General features: G+C 39.9%; 1 protein-coding gene across 9 annotated transcripts in view; it reads left to right on the forward strand.

Moving 5' to 3' along the window:
- The window catches only part of LOC101169910 (paired box protein Pax-5), a 56672-nt gene that overhangs the window by 19984 nt on the left and 15557 nt on the right, over positions 1 to 21131 (forward strand). For 4 of the 9 annotated variants that reach the window (XM_023956470.2, XM_078943960.1, XM_078943962.1 and 1 more), the window contains exons 5-7: positions 2060 to 2185; positions 10503 to 10687; positions 18595 to 18727. In XM_023956470.2, coding sequence (XP_023812238.1) covers positions 2060 to 2185; positions 10503 to 10687; positions 18595 to 18727 — 444 coding nt within the window. Of the gene's footprint in view, positions 1 to 240; positions 840 to 2059; positions 2186 to 10502; positions 10688 to 18594; positions 18728 to 21131 lie in introns of those variants that run through there. The other 5 variants (XM_023956476.2, XM_078943963.1, XM_023956477.2 and 2 more) reach the window with 2 other exon arrangements.

A 21131-nucleotide genomic window follows, 5' to 3' on the forward strand; every position in this document is an offset into this window, starting at 1 on the left:
GCGTGTCCTGAATCCTTGATTCAGTGCAAAATCATGAAATTAACTTCAAGATGAGGTCAACATTTCTGAGCTGATTTTCACATCTTTAGTATATAACATGTATAACGCCATAATAAATGATTTAGACAATGGATCCTCTGAAGAGTCCTCATTCCTCTATATTTAAATAGCATATTTGATCACTTTCACCCTCCATCAATAGCCTACATCTATTACAATCATGACTGAATCATTTCTTTTTTCTTATCTGAGTGGCAATAAGAACCATCCCTCTTCCTTCTTTTCCTTTTTCCTCTCTGGTGGATTGTGTTTGGTGTCTCTCATATCTTCATAATCGCACATTGTCTATTAATCTAAATTAATTTTACACACGATGCTCCCTGACTCCTGCCTTCTACCCACATCTAGCAGATGCACGCACACGCACACGTGCTCGCTTTCAGATTACACAGATAAATGGGTCCCAGTCCCGGGCGGAAAATTGAACATTTGGATTTGCAGAGTAAGAGCGTTACGTTCTGATAGAAAAAGAGTGAAAAGAAAGAGAAAGAAAAATCAGATAATTGAAGTGCTAAATCAAGTGATGGCAAATGAAGGGATATGCATTCATTACACTCTCCATGCCGTTAGTGAAGGAGTGCAGCTGAAGGGGACTTTGATCCCCCAGTTTGTCATTTCACTCCTTATTCCTCTTTTGGTTTTGCCTTCTTGTGTTTGGGTTGGTCTGCTGGGAGAGAGGATTAGGATGTCTGCTGCCACACCTTTCTGTCCCTCCTGGGATACCGCACTGTCACTCAGCCCGACGTCCGCTTACAGGGGCTCAGATAAGAGATCAAAGAGTGAGTGACTGTATGTTTCAGTGTGTTCAGTTGTGTCAGGAGAATTTTAGTGTTTGTGTGTGAGTCACTAAGGTGATAGCAAGTATGTGGCCTTGTTGCCCAGCAAGGAACTACAGTCTTCTCCAGAGAAAGGATCAGAGCAGGAGACAACTGGATGAGCAGCAAAGGCTTGACTCTGCTGCCTCCATTTGCCAGGAAGAGTGGTGATGGAGGATCTAAATGTAGGAAATGTCATTTGTGAAGAGAACTGAGAAAAACCCTAAGAAAATGACAATACTTACACCCGAAACAAGGGAAAATAAAAGGGGTAACAAAACAGATGACTCCATAAAGAGAAAAATCTCAACTGAAACCTGATTTGAAAGAGACTTAGGAAAACAAAACTCAGAGAATAAGAGAAGCACCAATCCTCAACGATATTGCTGTCCAGTTTCAGGAAGGTGCATCTGCACAATGTATACGAAGTAACAGAATAAGATCTACTGTAAGTCACGTGGGCCTCCATAAAATAGATTCTATGCATTACATTTTGTAAAATGCTGATGGAAAATGTATTAGTTGAAAAAATTTACCATTCTTCAAAAAAATCCCTGAAAAACTAACAGTTTTCTTATGTTCACGAGTCAGGAACCTGACAAGGTTGTTTTCATTTGAGTCACATGGTTATAGGGACATTTATTGATGCTATAATTCTTGTTTGATTGGAAAAATGGCAGTTTGAAAAGGTTCATCGTGATATTTATTTACGGGGGTTGATTTATCAGTAAATTAGTAAATCTAAATTAGAATTATTACTCCAAGCCCAGGGCTGCATGGAGGCGTAGTGGCCAGCGAATTTCTCTTCAAAGCAAGAAGGCCCTAATTCAAATACCAGCTGGGACATTTCTGTGTGAAGTTTGCATCTTCTCTCTGTGCATGTGTGTTTTTTGGAGCATACCGGCTTCCTCACACCGTCCGAAAACATGTTTTAATAATGTTAATTGAATACTCTGAATTGTTTATATGTGTGAGTTGCCCTGCAACAGACTGGGGACCTGTTAAGGTTATAACCTGCCTTCACCCAACAGTAGCAGGGTGGGCTCCAGAAGCCTGTGGCCCAGACAGGGAGTCAGCTTGTACAGAAGATGGATGGATGGATGGATGGATAGATGCTCCAAACTCAATCTGACGATGAAAACGTCCTTTGACATTCTCCCGACTGTCATGTGGTTTGTCTACAGCGACGTCTGTGGCTGCCTCGCAGGTCCCAGCAGTGACCAGCGACTCAGCGGGTTCCTCATACTCCATCAGTGGCATCCTGGGGATCAGCTCAGCAGCTGATGTTGGCAAGAGGAAAAGGGACGAAGGTGAGCAGTCATTTTTTTACTATGATGCAAAAACTGTAGCTTTTAATGATTAGAGTCCAGGCAGTTTCATTCTTTAAGGTTTCAGTATGCAGTAACTGTGAAAGTTCTAGACGAGTTCAATCATGATGGGCAAAAAATATACTTTCTGTGCTCTAAAAATGATAACATAATAACTTCCTTTTTCATTTAACTTAATAACATGCCTATATTGCCTTTGCTGAACAATACTGTACATCAGTGGTAGAGCTAGAACATTTTAAATAGGGGGGGGGGTGGAAGGGGGCAGAAGACTTTGGAGTTGTGGCAAATGAGAATGGAAAAGTGAAAGGCCAATCCAAGTGAAATGATTTAAAAATACATGCATGTATTTCAAACTGTTTTATTATTGATGAGTTATTATGAATGAGTTTTCCAGAAATAAGAATTTCCTCCTATAAGGAAACGAAGGCAAGGGTGCTGACAGCCCAGATCAGCTCGGACACACAGTACAGGGGCATATTAAATGATTTGAGAGGGCTCAGGATTTAATTAAAAAATCTAAAAAAAATTGTTTTTTGCAATGCTCAAAAAAGCATGTATTGATTTTTTTTTTTATCTTTGTCAATATTGATAATAATATTAACCCAAAGATGTGTGTGTGTGTGTGTGTGTGTGTGGGGTCGTGCTGTGTGTGTGTGTGTGTGTGTGTGTGGGGGGGGCTATCTCCCAGTACCTCTGCCCCTGCCTAACATGTAAAAAAAATAATTAAATTGGGAGTCTATCATGTTTTAAGTTTTTTTCTTGCCTCCTTTTGGTTTGCCTTTAAGAAGCCTTTGCAAAAATTGGACCAAAGTTTCATGATATTCTCCCAGAAAATCAAAACTGCAGGTTTTTTTTAATATGCACAAATAACTGTTTACAGGAAAATGGGCTGCAAGAGACCAGCAAGTATAAAAATTGAAACTGTTTGATTTGATAAAAGACATGAAAAACATCCACATAGTTGCATGTAGAAAAGCTATGAATGTCAGTGTCAGAGATGTGTGTTTGTACATTTGCAATATTCGAACATCTTCATTGAAAACCCACATTTGTTTACTAACAGTGCTTCACAAGTGAGTTACTTGAGAACTTAGTTTATTCATGCACTATTGATCATTTATGCTGTCATACTGGATCAATGTTGCAAGCAGAGAGAGCAGTCAGGATTTGTTTGTCTGTGCGTTGGCAATCCTCACATGCTTTTTATGCTTTTGTGTGTCTGTCTGTGCACTCATACATGCAGGGTGGCGTGTGTTTGTGTGTGTGTATAAGCAGCAGTGTCAGTGGCATTAAAAAGCCATCACACAGACGGTCTCCTGCCGTAAATGAGACAGCACCAGATGTTGGCGTGAGAAGGGGGGGGGGTGACAGAAAGCCACAAGGGGCTATTTCTCTCTCTCGCTCATTTGGTTTCAGTCTTTCCATCCCTCAAATAAACAAACACACATGCACACACAAACGTACGCACTATACAAGTTCCTTGTCCCACTGCTGATGAATTTTCAAATCACTCTAGACAGGTAAGTCCCTGATAGGCCAAGAAATGCTTGATTCAAACGACCAGCTCATTACCGAAACACTCAGATCTGAAACATAGAGACACACTCATATACTGTAAAGTTATCTAGATAAGAACCATTGCCTGGGCTCCTGCCTACAACTTTCCTTTGTTCTGTTGTGGCAAATGAGCTCGGATTATTACATATCAGCTACTGTGCTTTGCAGTTTGGTTTAAGATGTTAAGTTTTGTTTCTGAAATCCCCAACTAATGTGTGTGTGAGTCCTAAACTAGGAAGATTAGTAAGTATATAGAATATAATACAACTTGTTTGCTTTCTAAGTGAACTTTTTTTTTTACAAAAGTCTATAAAAAAAATGTCTTCAAACTTAATTTATAAGAAGCTCAAATTGTGTCACAGTTGTCTATCAACTATTTCTAGTTTGATAGACAACAAAAGTGATCTTCCTATGGTCACTGCCCTGACTAAAGAAGAAAATAACACACAATAGCACTTTTCAGTTGGTGAAACATATCAGACAAGTGAAAATGTTCTTAAAGACATGGATTTAAGTAAGTTTGACATGAGGCAAATTGTGATGGACGGATTTGTGGGGTTAGAATATCTCCAAAGCTGCAGCTTTTCTGGATGTTGTCCGTCAACAATTGTCTGTCAAAAGTGGTCAAAGAGAGGTCAAAGAGTGAATGTGGACATTTATTTTGACCACAAACACAAGTATACCTGGTAAATGAAAACATGTTACCTAAATAAATATAAAAAAATGTTACAATAATAATAATTAAAAAAAGAAATAAACCAATGTTGCCTGGTAGCTGTTGGCTATTTGAGTTAAATGCAAAGCAGAAGCAGTTCAAAAATGGGTTGAAAAGCACTGCAAAAGCTTCAAATCATTCAAATCTCAGTCTAAGCGAACATCTGTGGGATCTATTATTCATGAACGCTCAACCCATTGAAAGCAAAACTGCAAGGTTCCTCCGCTATGATATGTCTCAGACAGACAGTCCTATTGACATTCCTGATAAATATATCATAATTTCTGCACTACAGGGCACACTGGATTATAAGGCGCACCTTCAATGTCTGGTCTATTTTTTGAGCTTATGTCACACAAATGGCGCACTGAACTATAAGGTGCAGTAAGTGAGACAAAAGAGGCAGGGATACGTTTTTCAGTCAGACTTTATTCGTTTAGTGTAAATATAACTTTGTATCATTCTACAGGTTTGTCACATATTCACAATCCTTGTAACTCCCAATCTTGATTGCAACATGCGAAAAACAGACTGAAACCGCTAAAAGTGTTACTATGCTAACTCCCAACCGTGTTAGTAACAACTAAGAAATACACACTCAGACACCTCTATACATTAGCCGCGTTAGCGTATTTACACTAATACTCAACCAAATGTTGTGACAGAAAGCCATGTACCTCTCAAAATTGCATCAACATCAGTAAGCAGAGACAGAATTAATACATAAAGGAGGTGCTCCGAATTCAATGTGTTTTTTGAAAAAACGTAAGGCTTTTAAGTGCACCATAAAAGGAATCAGTTGAAAAAGATAACAGGAAAAAACAATGTTTATGAAAATATAAGACAGTCAGGTAAAAGTTAAAATGTTAAATACAAGCTATAAGAACAAAAAAACAAAAAACAAAAATGTGGCAAAACTTTAAGTTCCCCTTCAAAAACCTTTGGTCATCAAGAAAAACAAAAGATAAAAAGCGGCAGAAAAAATGTTGGCTGTAATGTCCTCAGTGAGGAATCTGTCCACTGAGCTGCAGTTGAGGGAGATGTACTGTAATCTAATTAGAATCACTTTATTCTTCGTGTTACAAGCTACACCGCATGTTTCATGCCTCTGTCTTGGGTACTAGAATTTCAAATCAAAACATTGTCTCACTTCATGTTTCACTCAGAAAGCATCGTTCCGGATTCCGGGTTGCTCGGCGTCCTGTTTTGCTTGTATATTTTTTTATCTGCAGTGTTTCTGTGGCAGAGGTCTGTGCGGTTGGCTCTGTGGTCTAATTAACAGCATTGCTAATCACAGCTTCCATTAGAGCAGCCCCCGCTGGATAATGACACACATACACAGCAAGGGGCGACAGCAGGAACAGCATGCGCTGACATGGACAGACAAACATATGAACAAAAAAAAAAAAAAGGGCCTGCTTCTCACATACACGCATTCCCATATGCTTGCTGGCTCCAACATTCTCACACACATGAATGCACAACAGGCTATTGATAAACTTTTTTTTGCTGACTTTGTTATAATGTCTTAATTTATACTTCAGCAAAAAGATGGTTAAATAGAGGGAAAAATGTGTTTATTTTTTAATATGACATCTAAAGTTTTTAAAGTTATCTTTATGAAAAGTGATTTTCGCGAAATGTGCTTGTTTGTTAAAATACAAAGATATATGAAAGCTTGTACTTTGAGATTGCATCATATTATAATTCCATTTTCCCATATCATGTCAAATCTCGTCATACTGCCTGTGTTCATGTGTGCGGACCCACAAACAGCAGCTGTGCACGTGGTGGGAACGAAGAAAGGCAGGATTGGTGGGTTTGTGTGTCTTGGGGTGTGTGGGGGCAAAGCCCTGTGGTGACCTGTGCCCCTTGCCAAAGCAAAGGGAAGTAGAGGGTGACTGGGAGCAGAATGGGATTGAATGGGAGAGAATGGAAGAACTTGACTTGTGGGGCCAAAAGGGGACTATTGTACCATTTACCCATTCTCTTACACACTGAAGTTACTTTTAGGCGCACTCGCGTGTCTGTGTGTGATTGCTCATGAATGTGTGTGGACTTCCAGCATGGACATGAATTCTAGGACAGGTGAGTCAAGTGAGAATGTATTTCTTTTGAACCTGTTTGAACTGCTTTCTGCCCACATAAAGATATATCGTATAGTACACAAGAATTGTTCAAAATGACCTCTAGGGTGATGAAAAAATTGATTCAATTGCATTTACGCAAGTTGACCTCTCACCCCCATGTGCATCCACTGTGACATGCAGCAGCCTACCAAATAAAAGAAGCTGGGAAAGGGCTAGAGATGGAGCAGAAAGTAGTCTTCACCCTTTTAGCTGAAGCTTTACTCAACACCTTCCGAAACTTTGATCTTTGGACATGGAGCTGAGGACACACACTTTTACACACACAAACAGGCAGCCGCCGGTCTGTCCTGTGTGGTCAGACAACACTTCCCGCACTGCTGTGATAATCTCTGTCAAGTGCAATATACACACCGTTGGTATCATATCTTCTGCAGATTCAGACAGGACAAGTGACAGCTCTCACCCTTATGAGTATTTGATCACTCCACCTGTTTCTCGATTGATGGTAACAGGGCAAAGTTGGGCCAGGATGGTGACGGAAAGGGAGACACAGAAGGCGGAAGGGAGAGGAAGAAAGCAAAAGAAGGGAACAATGAAGGCTCATTGTTTGTTTTGTTCTGCTCTGAAAAAGAGGGAAGAGAAACGCTTCCCTTCTGAGACTGAATCACAGAGATAGAGGCAGCTGTGAAGGCTTCTGTGTATGTGTGTGTGTGTGTGTGTGCATGTGCGTTTGTGTGTGAGTATCTGACAGTGAATAGGATTTAAACCGTCACGGCATTGAGTTTCTTTACCCATCCATGGATACAATGAGAGCAGCCGGAAATCAAGCTACCCACCCACAAATCTTCCATACCTACACAAATCTATGCATGCAATTGGACCACATTGATTATGGCATGTAAAGCTTCTTTCTGACCAGTCACTGTTGCGTGTGTTTGGTTTTGTTTTTCTCTGGTTGTTTGCGGGTGCTCCGCTGTGGCAAGCTTTGGGTCAGTCTGTCAGGGTGTTTGTGTGCTCTTGCAGGTGTGTGACATGGAGAAGGCAGAAAGCAATAAGCTGGCTGAAATGGTGCCATCAGAGCTACATGATTGATCAATTGAATTCCATCATGGGGACTGGACGGCGGGATTAAATGGGTTGCCGTGGGTTACCTGGCGAAAACATCATACCGCCTTTATCTCCCCTCTGATTGGTCTGTCACCAGAGACCTGGACCATACACTCACACTGCTCCCATCCTCTTTATATAAGAGAGAGACACTACAGAAGTGAAGGAGAGATTATGATCAAGCGCAAGAGAAAGAGGTTTTTTGTACGGCAAATGTATAGAGGCTTGGTAGAATTGCGCAGCACTGTGTTCTACAGATGCAGTCTTAAGATATGAGGTTTACCAAAGTCTTTGGAAAAAAGAAAACTCTAATCACAGTTTGTGCAAAGAGACATCCAACTTAAGTCTTAAACTGCATTTCAACTTGAATTCAATTTTATTTATATAGCCCAATACCACAACACAGCTAAACACCTGTAAAACTACAATACTAAACAGACTAAGCTAAACTAAGCATGCCTACCCTTAGAGACCTCCTTCTCGGTATAAAATAGCTGTAAAACTAGCTTTGCAAATACTATAACAGAGAATTACTTCCTGTTTTAGTTGTTTAAAGTACTAGTTGAATCATCTATTGTAAAAGCGTTCCCAGTAGTTTTTTAATTATGATTATGCCGTTTTTGGCCAAATAAAATGTGTTTTCCAGAATACAGTTTTTGCAGAGAGGTATTGGTTCATCAGACATTTGCAGTAGTTGTGGGCAGTACTTCCATCCATCCATTTTCTAAACCCGTTTTGTCCCTTTCGGGGTCCCTGGGCTGCGGGAGCTGATCCCAGCCACTTGTGGGCGAAAGCAGGGTACTCCCTGGACAGGTCACCACCATCACACACCCCTACACCCTCACATTCACACCAAGGGATAATTTCGAGTAACCAATAACCCTTTGAAGCACGTTTTTACATGGTGGGAGGAAGCCGGATTGCCCGGAGAAAACCTACACTTGCACGGAGAGAACATGCAAATCCCACACAGAAAGGTCCCCCATTGCTGATTCTGTTTCAGGTCCCTTGAACCGGGGCCTTCTTGCAAGAGCGCTAACCACTGTGCCACCGTGCAGCCAGTTGGCAGTACTGTTGGCATTGAGTAAACCTTGCTCACTTCCCGTCATCCATCTGTTTCACATACACTCCTGCTTGCTTACAGCCCCTCACATCCCCAACCTAACATCCGCAGTGCAACAAAAAATGGCAAGCAATGTTGGAGCTTTCCAGCCGTACAGTTTTGAGCCAGATGCCAGCTCAGACGAGGAAAACAAAGACGTACGTGGATCTAGTCGTCTGCAAGTGGATGCATCGGAATGGAGTGTATTAGGGAACTTGTTGCCCGCCCATTGTATTTATGATGTCTTAGCTACAATCTTTTTCTGCCGTTTATTCAATCGGCTCCAGTTTCACAATGATTTGAAAAAATAAATACTCAGAAGAAGAATTTTATGCTTAATAGTTTGAACATATCTCCATATATCTCCTTCATCATTAGAAAAATTCCGCAAGAACAAGTTAAAAACCTAAAAAACAGAATTAAAATTGGCATGGGTCTTTAAATATTTTTAGTTTGATAACTAAAATAAATGTTTTTTCATCAAACAGTATTGGTTTATGGCTAGTTTACTCATTCAAAGAAATTCAAGGATCAACAGAGAAAAATATCCGTCCTACCATTTCCTTTTGGGGCCTAACTTGGCAGCTGTTGGGCAAAGGCGGGTTGCACCCTGGACAGTTTACCAGCCTATCACAGGGCCCATAAAATAATCAATTCATAAAGATATTGTCAAAATATTGCAATTGTTTTAGGAAGTCAAATTTATTTAATGTTAATTTTGACTTTTGAAACAATTTTTGAGGTAAAGGCAAGAAGAAACATCAGGAGTAACTTTGTTTTATGTAACAAAAAAATAAATAAAATAATTAAAATTGTGAAAAGTTAAAAATTTTTTGTAATAAAGATAAAATATATGTGAACACAGACTGGGATTCAAAGATAAACCCGAGTTCTTTGACGTCTTTTCTTTTCTCTAAAAGCACAATTTGGCACAAATGAATCAGTATTTTCAGTCCAAATGGAAAAATGTATATAAATTTAAAGCCCCCCCTCCCCATGCTTTCTCACCTGTCTGTCATATCATACCCTAGACACACACTTCACCAAACACACTGACCCCCAGGACTAAAATAAGCTCTCAGGAGTAGTTTGGAGCGACGAATTGGCTCTATAGCAGGGGATTTTCACCCTTACGCCTTTTTTCTCTTTATTTTTTGCGTTCTATCCTTTCTAATCATTTGTGGCCCGCGACTCTTCAGAGTTCTTATAATTGTCTCGTTCAGCGCCTCAGCCTTGCAATAACTGCAGGAAACGAGAGCTCACAGTCTAATACTGATACCAAAGCAATATATATTTGTGTGCATGTGTGTGTATGGGTGATACGACAAGCGAGACTCTGAATTCTGTTTATAGGAGAGGAGGGTGTACTTTTGAGAGATCAAGACGGAGAGACTCTGTCTGCTCAGTAATGGATTGTATTTGTATACCATTTTCTCGGAGTCTCCACTATCTATGAAATCACTCAATCCCAAATCAGCTCACTGGAGTTAATTCAAGTCCACTTTCTCCTTTCTTTGCATCAATCTCGGGGATTTATGTTATCAACCTTTGCCTCCTGCATTATGCTATCATTGTTTATTTCACTTTCGCTTGATCAGATGAAGACTTATAAACACTTCCTTTTTTTGCAGGTTCTTTGCATTTTCTCACTTCAATATTTTACTTTATTTATTCACTGTTTATAATCCTACCATTTATACTCCTCCCCTTGTTTTCTTTATGCAGGATTGCAAGAGTCGCCACTGGCAAACGGACATGGCCACAGTGGGCGGGACTTCCTCAGGAAGCAGATGAGAGGGGAGCTGTTCTCACCACAGCAGATCGAGGTATTGGACCGCCTCTTTGACAGACAGCCATCCTGTCCAATCCAATCCAGCACTGAGCTCTATGTGAGCCCTGACTCTGGCAAGGTAAGGGTGAGGCATTGAGCTCAGGGCGAGTTTGGGAAAGTTAGAGGTCTAACATGATTCATGTTTGTTCTGTTAAGCAATCAGTGCGATGCAGAAGAGAAGTTATAAGGGTTTCGGGGTTTTGGGGCCAGACTGGCTTCACCGATTGACAAATATTTATCCTTTTATCCCTAGTCAGGCTTCCTCTTATGTTGCTTTTGTTTCAGATGTAAGAAATTGTAACTTTTTTGTAAAAAATTTGAATAATTTCTTAGATGTGTCATATTTAATTCAGAGGCTTCAGAAGCTACATTCCCACCGCACTTGAACGTGCGTCTAAGCAGCCACTTCCAATGAAAAGTCTATGTAACGTTTTGGGGCTTCTGCGTTGAAACAATTCACGTTCACTCATGGTTACACAAGTTTCTATGACTATCTAGAGCTGCAGCGGCTGAGCAACAGCCGACCCAGAAGAAGAAGATCCAAATGAGGAAGCTCTGGAAATAAAAATGAGAATAAAAAGTGAAAATAAATTATCCATAATTGGTAAAAGAAAGAAATAATTAACAATAGAATATGAAATAATAAATATTTAAATGAATTATTAAAAGTCTTGTGTAAAATCGTAAAATATGATCAATTGGATAAATGAATAAATACAAAATAAATAAAACTAATAAAGACAGTAAAATTAGCGAAAAGCCAGGTTAAAAAGATGGGTCAATGCTCTCTGCGGCTCTCAGGCTGACTGTTCCATAAACGAGGGCCAGAGTGCTGAAAAGATGCCTCTCCGTAGGTTTGGGTTTTTGAGTCAGAATGCTTAGTAGTCTAGTGCCCGAGGATCTCAGAGTCCACGAGGGTTCATGTTTGACTAAAAGATCTGACTGATAAGAAGGCGCAAGACTGTTAAGACTTGTAAAAACTATTAAAAATATCTTAAAATTAATCAGCAGTGAGTAGGGGAAGAATAGCTGAAAAACTTGCAGGGCAGTGAATCATGAGCACCAAGATTTGGAAGCCAAGTGAAAATCCGGATTACAATCAGATTTCTTAAAATAAGCATTGAAGGATGTAGTTATATAATCACTGTTGGCATAAAGGCAACTGTAACAAAGGATGTTTTTTGTATACTTTTATCAGAAAAACCAGCCCGCTTTGCCTCCTGCTTAGTTAAAGATGCATCTTTAATGGAATCATCAGGTGTGGATTTCTGCTGTTGTCTGGCACACCACTGAAAGCTCCTGTCTCCTGAAGGACCGGGTGATGAGACAAAGTCAAGTGGGTCTATTGATTCTGTGATCTAAAAAACGCTGCAGGGGTTAATGAGCAAATTGACCCGGCTCTCATTATGACCTCACTTCCTGCTGCTTGGGGAACAGTGATGGAGTTGCGTGGATGCTGATGCACATAGCAATGAGCTGAATGCGTGTGCATGTGCATGTAAGACACAAATTTGGAAGAACAGTGAACAAGGGTGTGCTTGCACGTCTTAACGTTTCAGCTAAATTGACCTCCGGCCCTTTTTCTCCGGTAAATTAATGTAAATCTGAGTGGAATGGACAGATATAAGTTCCACTGTGAATAACAAAATGAGAGCAAGCGATTATTTGCATTCTGTCTACCTTTTCTCAGATGTTTTCTAATCTGCTGCCCTCCAGTCCACATTAAGGGACTATTACCTCATTGTCTCAAAATGACACATTTGTTTCACTGTGGCTTTTTAAAACTTCAAGTCTGTTTAGTCAATTGCTGTCAAGGACAAGAGGGCAGACACTTAAGAGGAGTGGATGTGTGAGGAAATACAAATACAATGCAGCCTTTAACCTAGAGGGTAAAGTTTGGCTTTTTAACCCATTCATGTTCACCTTACTTGCATTGGGAGTCTTGTGGCACAGGGCAACATGTCGACAGGGATCGACTTGTAGAGCCTCTATAGACTGAAACCGAAGCCCATAATACCTATGAATCACAGGTCAGAGTCGTCTCTGAGCCCGGTCAAGCTGATGAGGTCGGGGGTCTGGGATAGGGGCTTTAAAACCCAGGTCACACTGGGGTTAAACTGGCTTTAGGAACTGCATTACAAAGAGATGCAAGGACCCCCCCCCCCCCCCCCCCCCCCCCCCACACACACACACACAAATCTACATCACTTTCAGATTCTCCACCACTGCCGACCTCCCTCCCTGGTTTTTTCCCAGGGGGGCTGATTGACAGTCGCACTGCTTAACACTGACACTCCAGCAGCTCCCGCTCAGCCCCTTGGTATTTGGGCTGGTACTTGTAGGGTTGTGGTCAAAAAGGGTCATTCTATGTTGTGAATGAGAGTTTAAAAAGAGTGTGGAAGGAACTATCCTGCTAGCGGAGCTGTGCTAATTTTATGGCTCTAAAACATTGTGATTCAAACTGCATTTCTGTGAAAAAGAAACACAAACACACTCCTATTATGATCAGTTACGCTCAAATATCATTTTCTCCATTATTATTTTGAGGGCACTCTGAATTTTCTGCAAACACATGAGAAAAAAAAGTCTTAAACCAAATCTTATATATGTAAAATTACTCTTCTATCGTTTATCTGAAAGTCATTCAAGAGACTATTTTTTTAAAGCAATCTTTTTTTCTAATCTTCCCCTCATAGCCCCCTAGTAGTCTATTAAGCCACACTATTAATTTATGTGCGTGTGCCCATATTTTTGTCTGCAAGTGTGCCTGTCAGAGAGCGTTCATTTGAATTTCCCTTCAATCACTTCCTATTATCCAGCTGATAAATCAGGAGGGCTGACAGGCCTCACAGCCGCCCCTGCTGCCCCGGGTCCAAGAGCCTGTTTCAAAACCAACCAATCTGGCTACACTGGGACAAAGAAAACCAGGAAAAATTGAGCCAAAATGTTTTCAGACATAACATTTGTCAGTTTGAGGACTTGGACAACTCCTGTGTTACAAGTCAAACAGATCTAGTTTGCTTTTATTTGTGAAATATTTCTTTCCTGTTTACATTATTGTCATACTAGAAAATAAATACAGTTTTATTAATTGAACTTGCTTAACTTTCCACAAAAGTAAATTAAATTGCGAAGGACAAAAGCCAGCTAAAAAGTCAAAGGCCAATAACTTTCTTCAAGTGACTTGAATAATCCATAGATTATTTTGACAGACTTGAGTGCTCTAGTCTAAGTAAAATCAACACAGCAAATGGTTTTATGCCTAATTCTGACATGGACTCACATTCACGCCTGTGACAGCAATCAGCTCTCCCTATATTACTATGAAAGGGATCCTTGTTTGTTTACTACAGGAACTTGTAGTTTTTAAACTTTCTTTGGCTCTCGCAAGAGCTGAGGTCTGCTTGGGTTGTCTGTAAAATAAATATCCTCCACACTGCTGCCACGCTCAGTTTGAGCTCAGATAAATTCCTTCCCTGACAATCCCAGTCTCTGTTTGTGGGCCACAGAGGGAATTGTGTTTGTTTATAGTCGAGCCATTTTCCATCAGGGGTACACAGGACAATGTGGCAAAAGCGACAGAGGGAGGCAGACAGAGAAATGGGAGCTATTTGGAGAATTGAGAAAAAGGGAAATGCTATTATGCAAATGATGAAAGCCAGCATGGCTGGTCTATGTGTGTTTGTGTGTTCTGAAGGGACGATTAAGGCTCATCTGTTATTGATGTGAGATTTAGACTAAACCATTGGTTTGCCACATCTGAGTCAGCAGACCATTTTGATGTATTAAAGATATCTTAAAAAAATCTAAAAGATGAAAATGAGAAACGCAAACCAAAAATTTAAGACAGACTAAAATAAAAATTATAATAATCCTCCTATAAGAAGCTTGTATATATTCTTGCATTTTAAAATGATAGAAAATATGTTTTTTTAATCCTTGGTTATTTTCACTTAGAAAATCTTAATAATTTTGAGTATATTGTGAATATAGAGTTGCTAATAAAGTACCGCTGCTCTGCAGAAACTATATTCTAAAAAATGACACAAGCTTTTTGATTTTGGCTACAAACATAATCAAGACCAATGGGAACACTTTTGAAATAGATCAAGAGATGAGAGTAGAACTTCAACTTGAATCAGCCGGTAGATGCAAATCCCCCTTCCTCTGTGCCAGGGCAGGCTATATTTATTTCTTTTTTGACCAAGTTCAGGTCTTGCCGCCCTGTCGAACAACTTCTCTCCACCAGCATTACCAGCCCCCCCAGTCCAACCCCTTCTCGACCTGGCAGCTGCGTCTCTCTCCTTTGATGAGGGCTGATGGTGCTGTATGAGTGGTGGAATTGACAACATTTACGGGTGCGAATGAGAATAATCCATCTTCCTTAGCAGCCCTGTCACCCCACTGGCCAAACTTCATCATGGCCAATTACCACAGCAGGCCCCTTCTCCTCTGCTAACACTGCTGCCTGGCCTTCATCTACACATTGATACATGAACAGATTAGATGTCATTATAATAAGACAGAGTGTGGCCAAGACAGGAGGGTGTGCAGGGATGCCATGTTAGATTGGGTAAAAAAAAAAAAAAAAAACTAGAGGTCTGATGGTTCTATGTGTGAGAAATAAAGGGGCAAAGAGAGACGTGTGTGTGCAGTGTACAGTGTAAGCTCTTATTTGGCAGGTCACAGTCCAGTGGTTGTGTTGTGTGATGACGAGCGCAGGGGTGTTTAAGAGGTCAGTGAGCACAAACAAACGGCTACACTTACACCTTGCACACACACACACACATGCAGACGTATTTAAAGGGTCAGTGCAAAACTCTCACCTCGTCACCTAAAGGAAATTCTGATTAGTGTGGTTTGTGCACACCCACACCCACACACACACACACACACAAACAATTGTACACTTGAAAAGCACAGAATGTATTCACTACATTCACATGTTTTATTGGAAAATTCAGAGTCTGAAGTATGACTGGGCGATAAATCGATTTTAGCAATAAATTAAAACTTGTTATTTTTAGAAGATTTTTCTTGGGCCTCTGTTGTTCAGTGTAAGCCAGCCAGCCAGTTTCTCGCTGTACGCAACTAGCAAAGAGCAACTTCTTCCCTAAGAAGGAACAGGTTCTTTAGTTGTATGGAACTGGTTCGGTTTTGTGACTTCAGACTTGGAGTAACAAACCGCACACTGCAAAATTTGTTTGAAAGCTGTTGCCACCAAAAGTGGGAGGACAACGAATTTCTTTCAACAACCAAAACAGAGACTCTGTCGAGTGCGAGAAGTGCTGCTCTCCATGAGATGCTCAAGCTAGCTCTAAAAACATTTGCTGCATTGTTTTTCAAACATTTTTGAAAAACACAGCTTATAATTGGCTGCACTTTGTGTTCAGAACAATTATAATAAAATAGAAAAATAAAATAGGTTTTGTTAAACATATTCTGTCATTTTTGTTAAAGTAAGTAAAGGGAGGAAGGAAAACATTCAATTTAAATAAAATTAAAGGTCAAATTTATTTTTTTATTTTTTTAGTTTTTTTTTAGATTCTTTTTTGTTGCCATATTGCCCAGCCCTATTTAGAAGAGGCTTGGCACAGGAGTTAACAAAGGATGCTTTTGCTTTAAGTTTAATTTGAAAGAAGTAATTCCATATAATGATATTGTCCAAATAACTTTTTTTTTAATGCACATGTATGCAAAATTGATTAAATTATTTAAAATTTGAACTAACTAATATATTAGCTGAGCTAAAATGTGACTTTAGGGCCTAATTTCTGTATGAATATGATTCAATCTTTGTCCATTGTAGCACTGTACATTTGTTTGGTACGGGAGTCGATCAGGGGTTTACACCCTTTCCTTGCAACAAAAAAGCTGGTTCAAACCATATTTTGGTCTTCTCTGTGGAGATTTAGAATGTTGACCCAAAGATGAGTTTTCTGAAAGGTTTGGCTCACAAGCCAAAAAACACAAGTTTAAGGATCATACTGTAACTGGAGCTAGTAACAAAGTAACCAGTGGAGACGTTGTTCCACGTGGAAGATAGACCACGCTCTTTCCAAAATCCCTTTTCAAGACCACGGTTCCCATCGAGGTCAGAGATGATAAAAGAAAAGTGTTTCTAACTGGACAGATCATTTCCTTTGACATGAGTGCAGCAGCCTTGAGATGAATTCAGTGGTCAATCTATATCTATGTGTGATCATCAGCGTCAAAACACATCACTTTAAATTACCACGCACTCTCCCACACACTCCCTCATAATCTTTCACACACAGAACAAATCTGGGCGACAAAATGATGATGAATGGGTCAAGGCTTTGGGCCGGGGGGTCAAACACAGGTGAGAGGACAATTTTCATCATCAATCCATTTAGCTGCTTTCTGGATTGTCTGAGTAGAATCTGCTTTAGGATGTTTTTTTGCAGAGCCATAAGTGGGAGAAACAGAATTCTTTGATGCGTTTTTACAAACAAAGTATTGCTTAAGACCGGGATCTGCAACCTTTGACGATCAAAGAGCTTTACAGTTGAGTTTGTGAATGACCAAAACTCGGCAAGAGCTGCTAAGTCTCAGCTCACTGTTTAGAAAAATAGACTTATACTACTTATAACAATGTTACATTTTTCTGTTTATAGCAAATTAAACTTCTTTTACTTTTGACAGCAACACATACAAGTTCCTTTAAAAAAATCCACCTTGTGTAAATTAAGATTCTACTGCTGTAGCAGCTTTACTTGAAGTAAAAAAGCAAGAAAGTCAAGTCAAACATGACGCTTTCGTGAGCCCTCATCCTTTTTTCCTCTTCTGATATTGAATATAAACACAACAGCATTGATTTTCAATCCAATTGTTTTTAAATCTACTTGTGTAAATGCAATTATATACTTTAACCTTGGAAAACCCACAGGATGATTTTACTAGTTTCATTTTTTTATTCTTTTTGCAGCTGTAAATTGCTGCTACCCAAAATTAACAAAACCAAAAAAAAAGACGTCAACTTAGCTTAAAAAGCCCAGAAGAAAATTGTTCTTGGATTCTCCAGGGTTAAGACTATTTTGCCTTTGAGCAGTAACTAGACACTGTTGAGCAGGAGAGAAGATAAAAAATGTTTTAAACTATGTTTAAACATGTTAAAAATCTAAACACAAAACTTAATTACCTAAAGCAAATTAACCAAATCTACAAACCCATTATTTATTCAAATCTGCATCACTTTTTTCTTTAAAGCCAAAGAGCCAAAATATCAGGGATAAAAGTGACTCATTTAACCCTGATATTTGGCAAAAAGAGCCGGTTTTATCCCTGATAATTGGCTTTAGAGCCTCAGGATGCAGACCGCTGGCTTATGGGAAACAATGTACACAAAGCAAATCTAATTAATGAAAATCCTGTATTTGTTTTATGTCTTATTGAGATTGGCACAGCTGTGTCTTAAGACTGTATATTTACAGATGTATTCCTTAGTTTATCACTCTATCCTCTGTGTTTAGTTAAGAAAGTCAGTTGAGTGTGTAAGAGAGGGTGTTATAAGGGGGTCTATATGAATGTGTGCTGAGATGATCACAGTTGTTATTGTTGTTGGTATCTAGGGAGACAAGAGGCTTTTTGCTAGCTATAGTCTGTGTAATGCCACAGGGCTTCTGGGTAAATATATGTTTGCTGTGTACTGTTGGAGTCTGAGGATGAGAGGGATGAAGAGAAAGCGCGAGCTGATCCTGTGGTTATAGACTGTTGGACTTGCTTGTACAGTAAATCCCTGTCTTTGTAAACAGATCAATAAACTCCAAACTGCAGGTGGAGGTGTGTTGTGGATGTAACTGTGTGTGTGCTTCTGGAAAAGCTCATTTACCCTTACACATGGCAATTGGGTCATGTTGTAGAAATATTATTATGCAGAAAAAAGAGGAAAAAAAACCTTACACACTTGTTTGGATCTTCTGATTAGTAATTACATTTTCTCTGTTCATTTGTTCTCCTTTCCAGACATCAGATTACTCTGCCATGGCCTCGCTAGCAGGTGGACTAGATGAAATGAAGAACAGTTTAACCAATCCAGGCACAGCGGGGGAGTTAGGATCCAGTGTTTCCGGTCCACAGTCCTACTCACTAGTTCCAGGTAAAACAGTCACCTGGTTATCAGGTCACTCACATGTGACATTTGTTTTTGAACTTTATTTTAAAAAAATGTGTTCATGAAATATTTTGGTTAAAGACCCACTCCAATGAAAATAGTTTTTTTGTGTGTTTCCTACATGTTCTTGTGGCATTTTCTTCATGATAGAGGACATGTATAGCACACATATAAAAGAAATTAGGCTTAAAACTGCATTTTTGAGTATTTATTTATTCATAACATTGTAAATCAGGAGCAGATGAAAAATTGGAAGTTGGAAAAAGCCTGTAGCATTGATGTAGATGCTACAGTCGGCTGTCCACAAGCACCCTGCTCCGCTCCATCCTGATGTATCCACTTACAGACGAATAAATCCATGTACGCCTTTGCTTTCATCGCCTGAGCTGGTGTGGTTGTGAGGGGAAGTAAGCTACCAGGAGAGTGTGTAAACAAAGGGATGATGGGAAACGAGTGAAGGTTTACTCCGCACCAACAGAACCGTCCAGAAATCAGAGGCGAATTTTTGATGAACTCCTGCCGCTCTGCAGAAATGATATCCTAGAAAACTCCAGCTTTTTTTCATTTTGGCGAAAAAGGGCATAATCATAATTAATATAACACTGGGAATGCATTTAAAATAATCTAAAGATGATCGGAGTGGAACTTTGATTATTTAGTCTTCAATTAAGCCAATTAAGCTAAATAGAGAAGTACATTTGCCTTTATAATTAGTATATTTTCTTGAAGTAAAAATGCCTTCCTCTTGTCTTTCAGCCTTCTGAAAGACAGACCTCCTGTTCATAAAATCCTAAACCAAAACACCTAACTCCTGAATCCCATTAAAAAACAGAAATTCATTGTCAGATGACTGTGTATTTCCCTTGGTAATGACTAAAATACATGATCTGAGTGCTCAAAGAGCTCACTGCTCCAGACCTCAGGAGAGGGCTAAGGGGGAAAAAGAAAGGTTGAAGGAAGTAAAAAGGTAGAGGCTCGTCTGTTCCCCTTTTCCCATTTAGGGGCACTGGGAGAGGCAGTGGTTAATTAAGAGTAGACCAGGGAGCACTTGGACAAGGGTTCTGCGCTCCCATCTGTAATGAGGGAAATCATTGATCTGGGAGTTTGGGATATCTGGGAATGGGCTCGTCAAAGCCACAAAGGGATATTACCTGCACAAACCCGAAAAGAAAGAGACAGGGAGTGTGGGAATAAGATAGCCTGATAAAATTTCCATTTCTGCTTATGCATGCTAACCCACACATTCATATTTACATAGACATACACACACGATCAGAATATTATGCATGCATTTCCCTGCCTGTCTCTTCCCTCAGAGTAGAGCACCCTCTAGGGGTTCGCACGTCTGCGTGCTTGACGCAGTGTTACTGCATCTGTGACATTAACAAACACTTTGTTTAGGTCTTCCTGAACCTGATCTGTGTCACACTGTGCATGATTGACGCCTCCATGTCTGACATGTGTTGCTCTGAGTTTTTCATGGACGTTTAAAAGTTAGAGAGGCCGAGAAAAAAACAGAAAATCACATAAAAAGTGCGTTCATCTATGGCTCCAAGTGAGACTGGAAGAGACTTGTACTTGTTTGTTGACCTCTAAAGCAAAGGACAAGAGATACATCAATACAACTGGCATACATATGCACAAGCACACATGCGCACAGACATACACACCTCTCAGAGGATCTGGCCCTGTCTGCCCCCTCTAAGTTGGCTGTAGAGAGTCCATCTCTCCTCTCTTTCACCCTCTCCTTCCCTCTCCACCATGCCCTGTGCACTGACCCTGAGCGGATGAGTAGCCCGTCTGCACTAATGCCTCGCTGTCGCGTCAAACACAGAGAAAAACTTTACTACACGAGACAGGAGAGAGGAGGCAGAGAGGGACAGAGGGAGGCTGAAGAAAAGAGAGGGTCTGTAAGAGAAAACCACATGCAGGGCGGGAGGCGAGGAGACACACGTGAGATGAACAGAGAGGAAAACACGCAGAGATAAAAGGAGCTTTCGTGGACTTATGGTTTCCTACATCCTTCACTGCAGTTGTTTACTGATATTCCAGTATGGAAATGTGAATATTTAAGTAATGTCTAGTCAATTACGTAAAATGAGATCATAGTTTACTATTTAATTAAGTAAGAATTGACACTTCCTTAACCCTTTTGTCTGTGATGTCAAACACAAGTCAGTATAAATCCACTGACTGACAGGGATGTAAAACCACTCAACTGAATTTGGTACATATCTGATAATAATAATGATGATATGCAAATATTTACAAATATTATATAATAATATTGTATTGTCATTCACATAACGCCAAGAAACTGTTTTGGAGTAAAAATTTAATTTTTTCTTCTGAGATTTTAATGTGACCTTGGCTTCAGTCTAAATTACCA

The sequence above is a fragment of the Oryzias latipes genome (assembly GCF_053564925.1).
Source record: "Oryzias latipes strain Hd-rR chromosome 1 unlocalized genomic scaffold, Olatipes_Hd-rR_3.1 chr1_Y".
NCBI lineage: Eukaryota > Metazoa > Chordata > Actinopteri > Beloniformes > Adrianichthyidae > Oryzias > Oryzias latipes.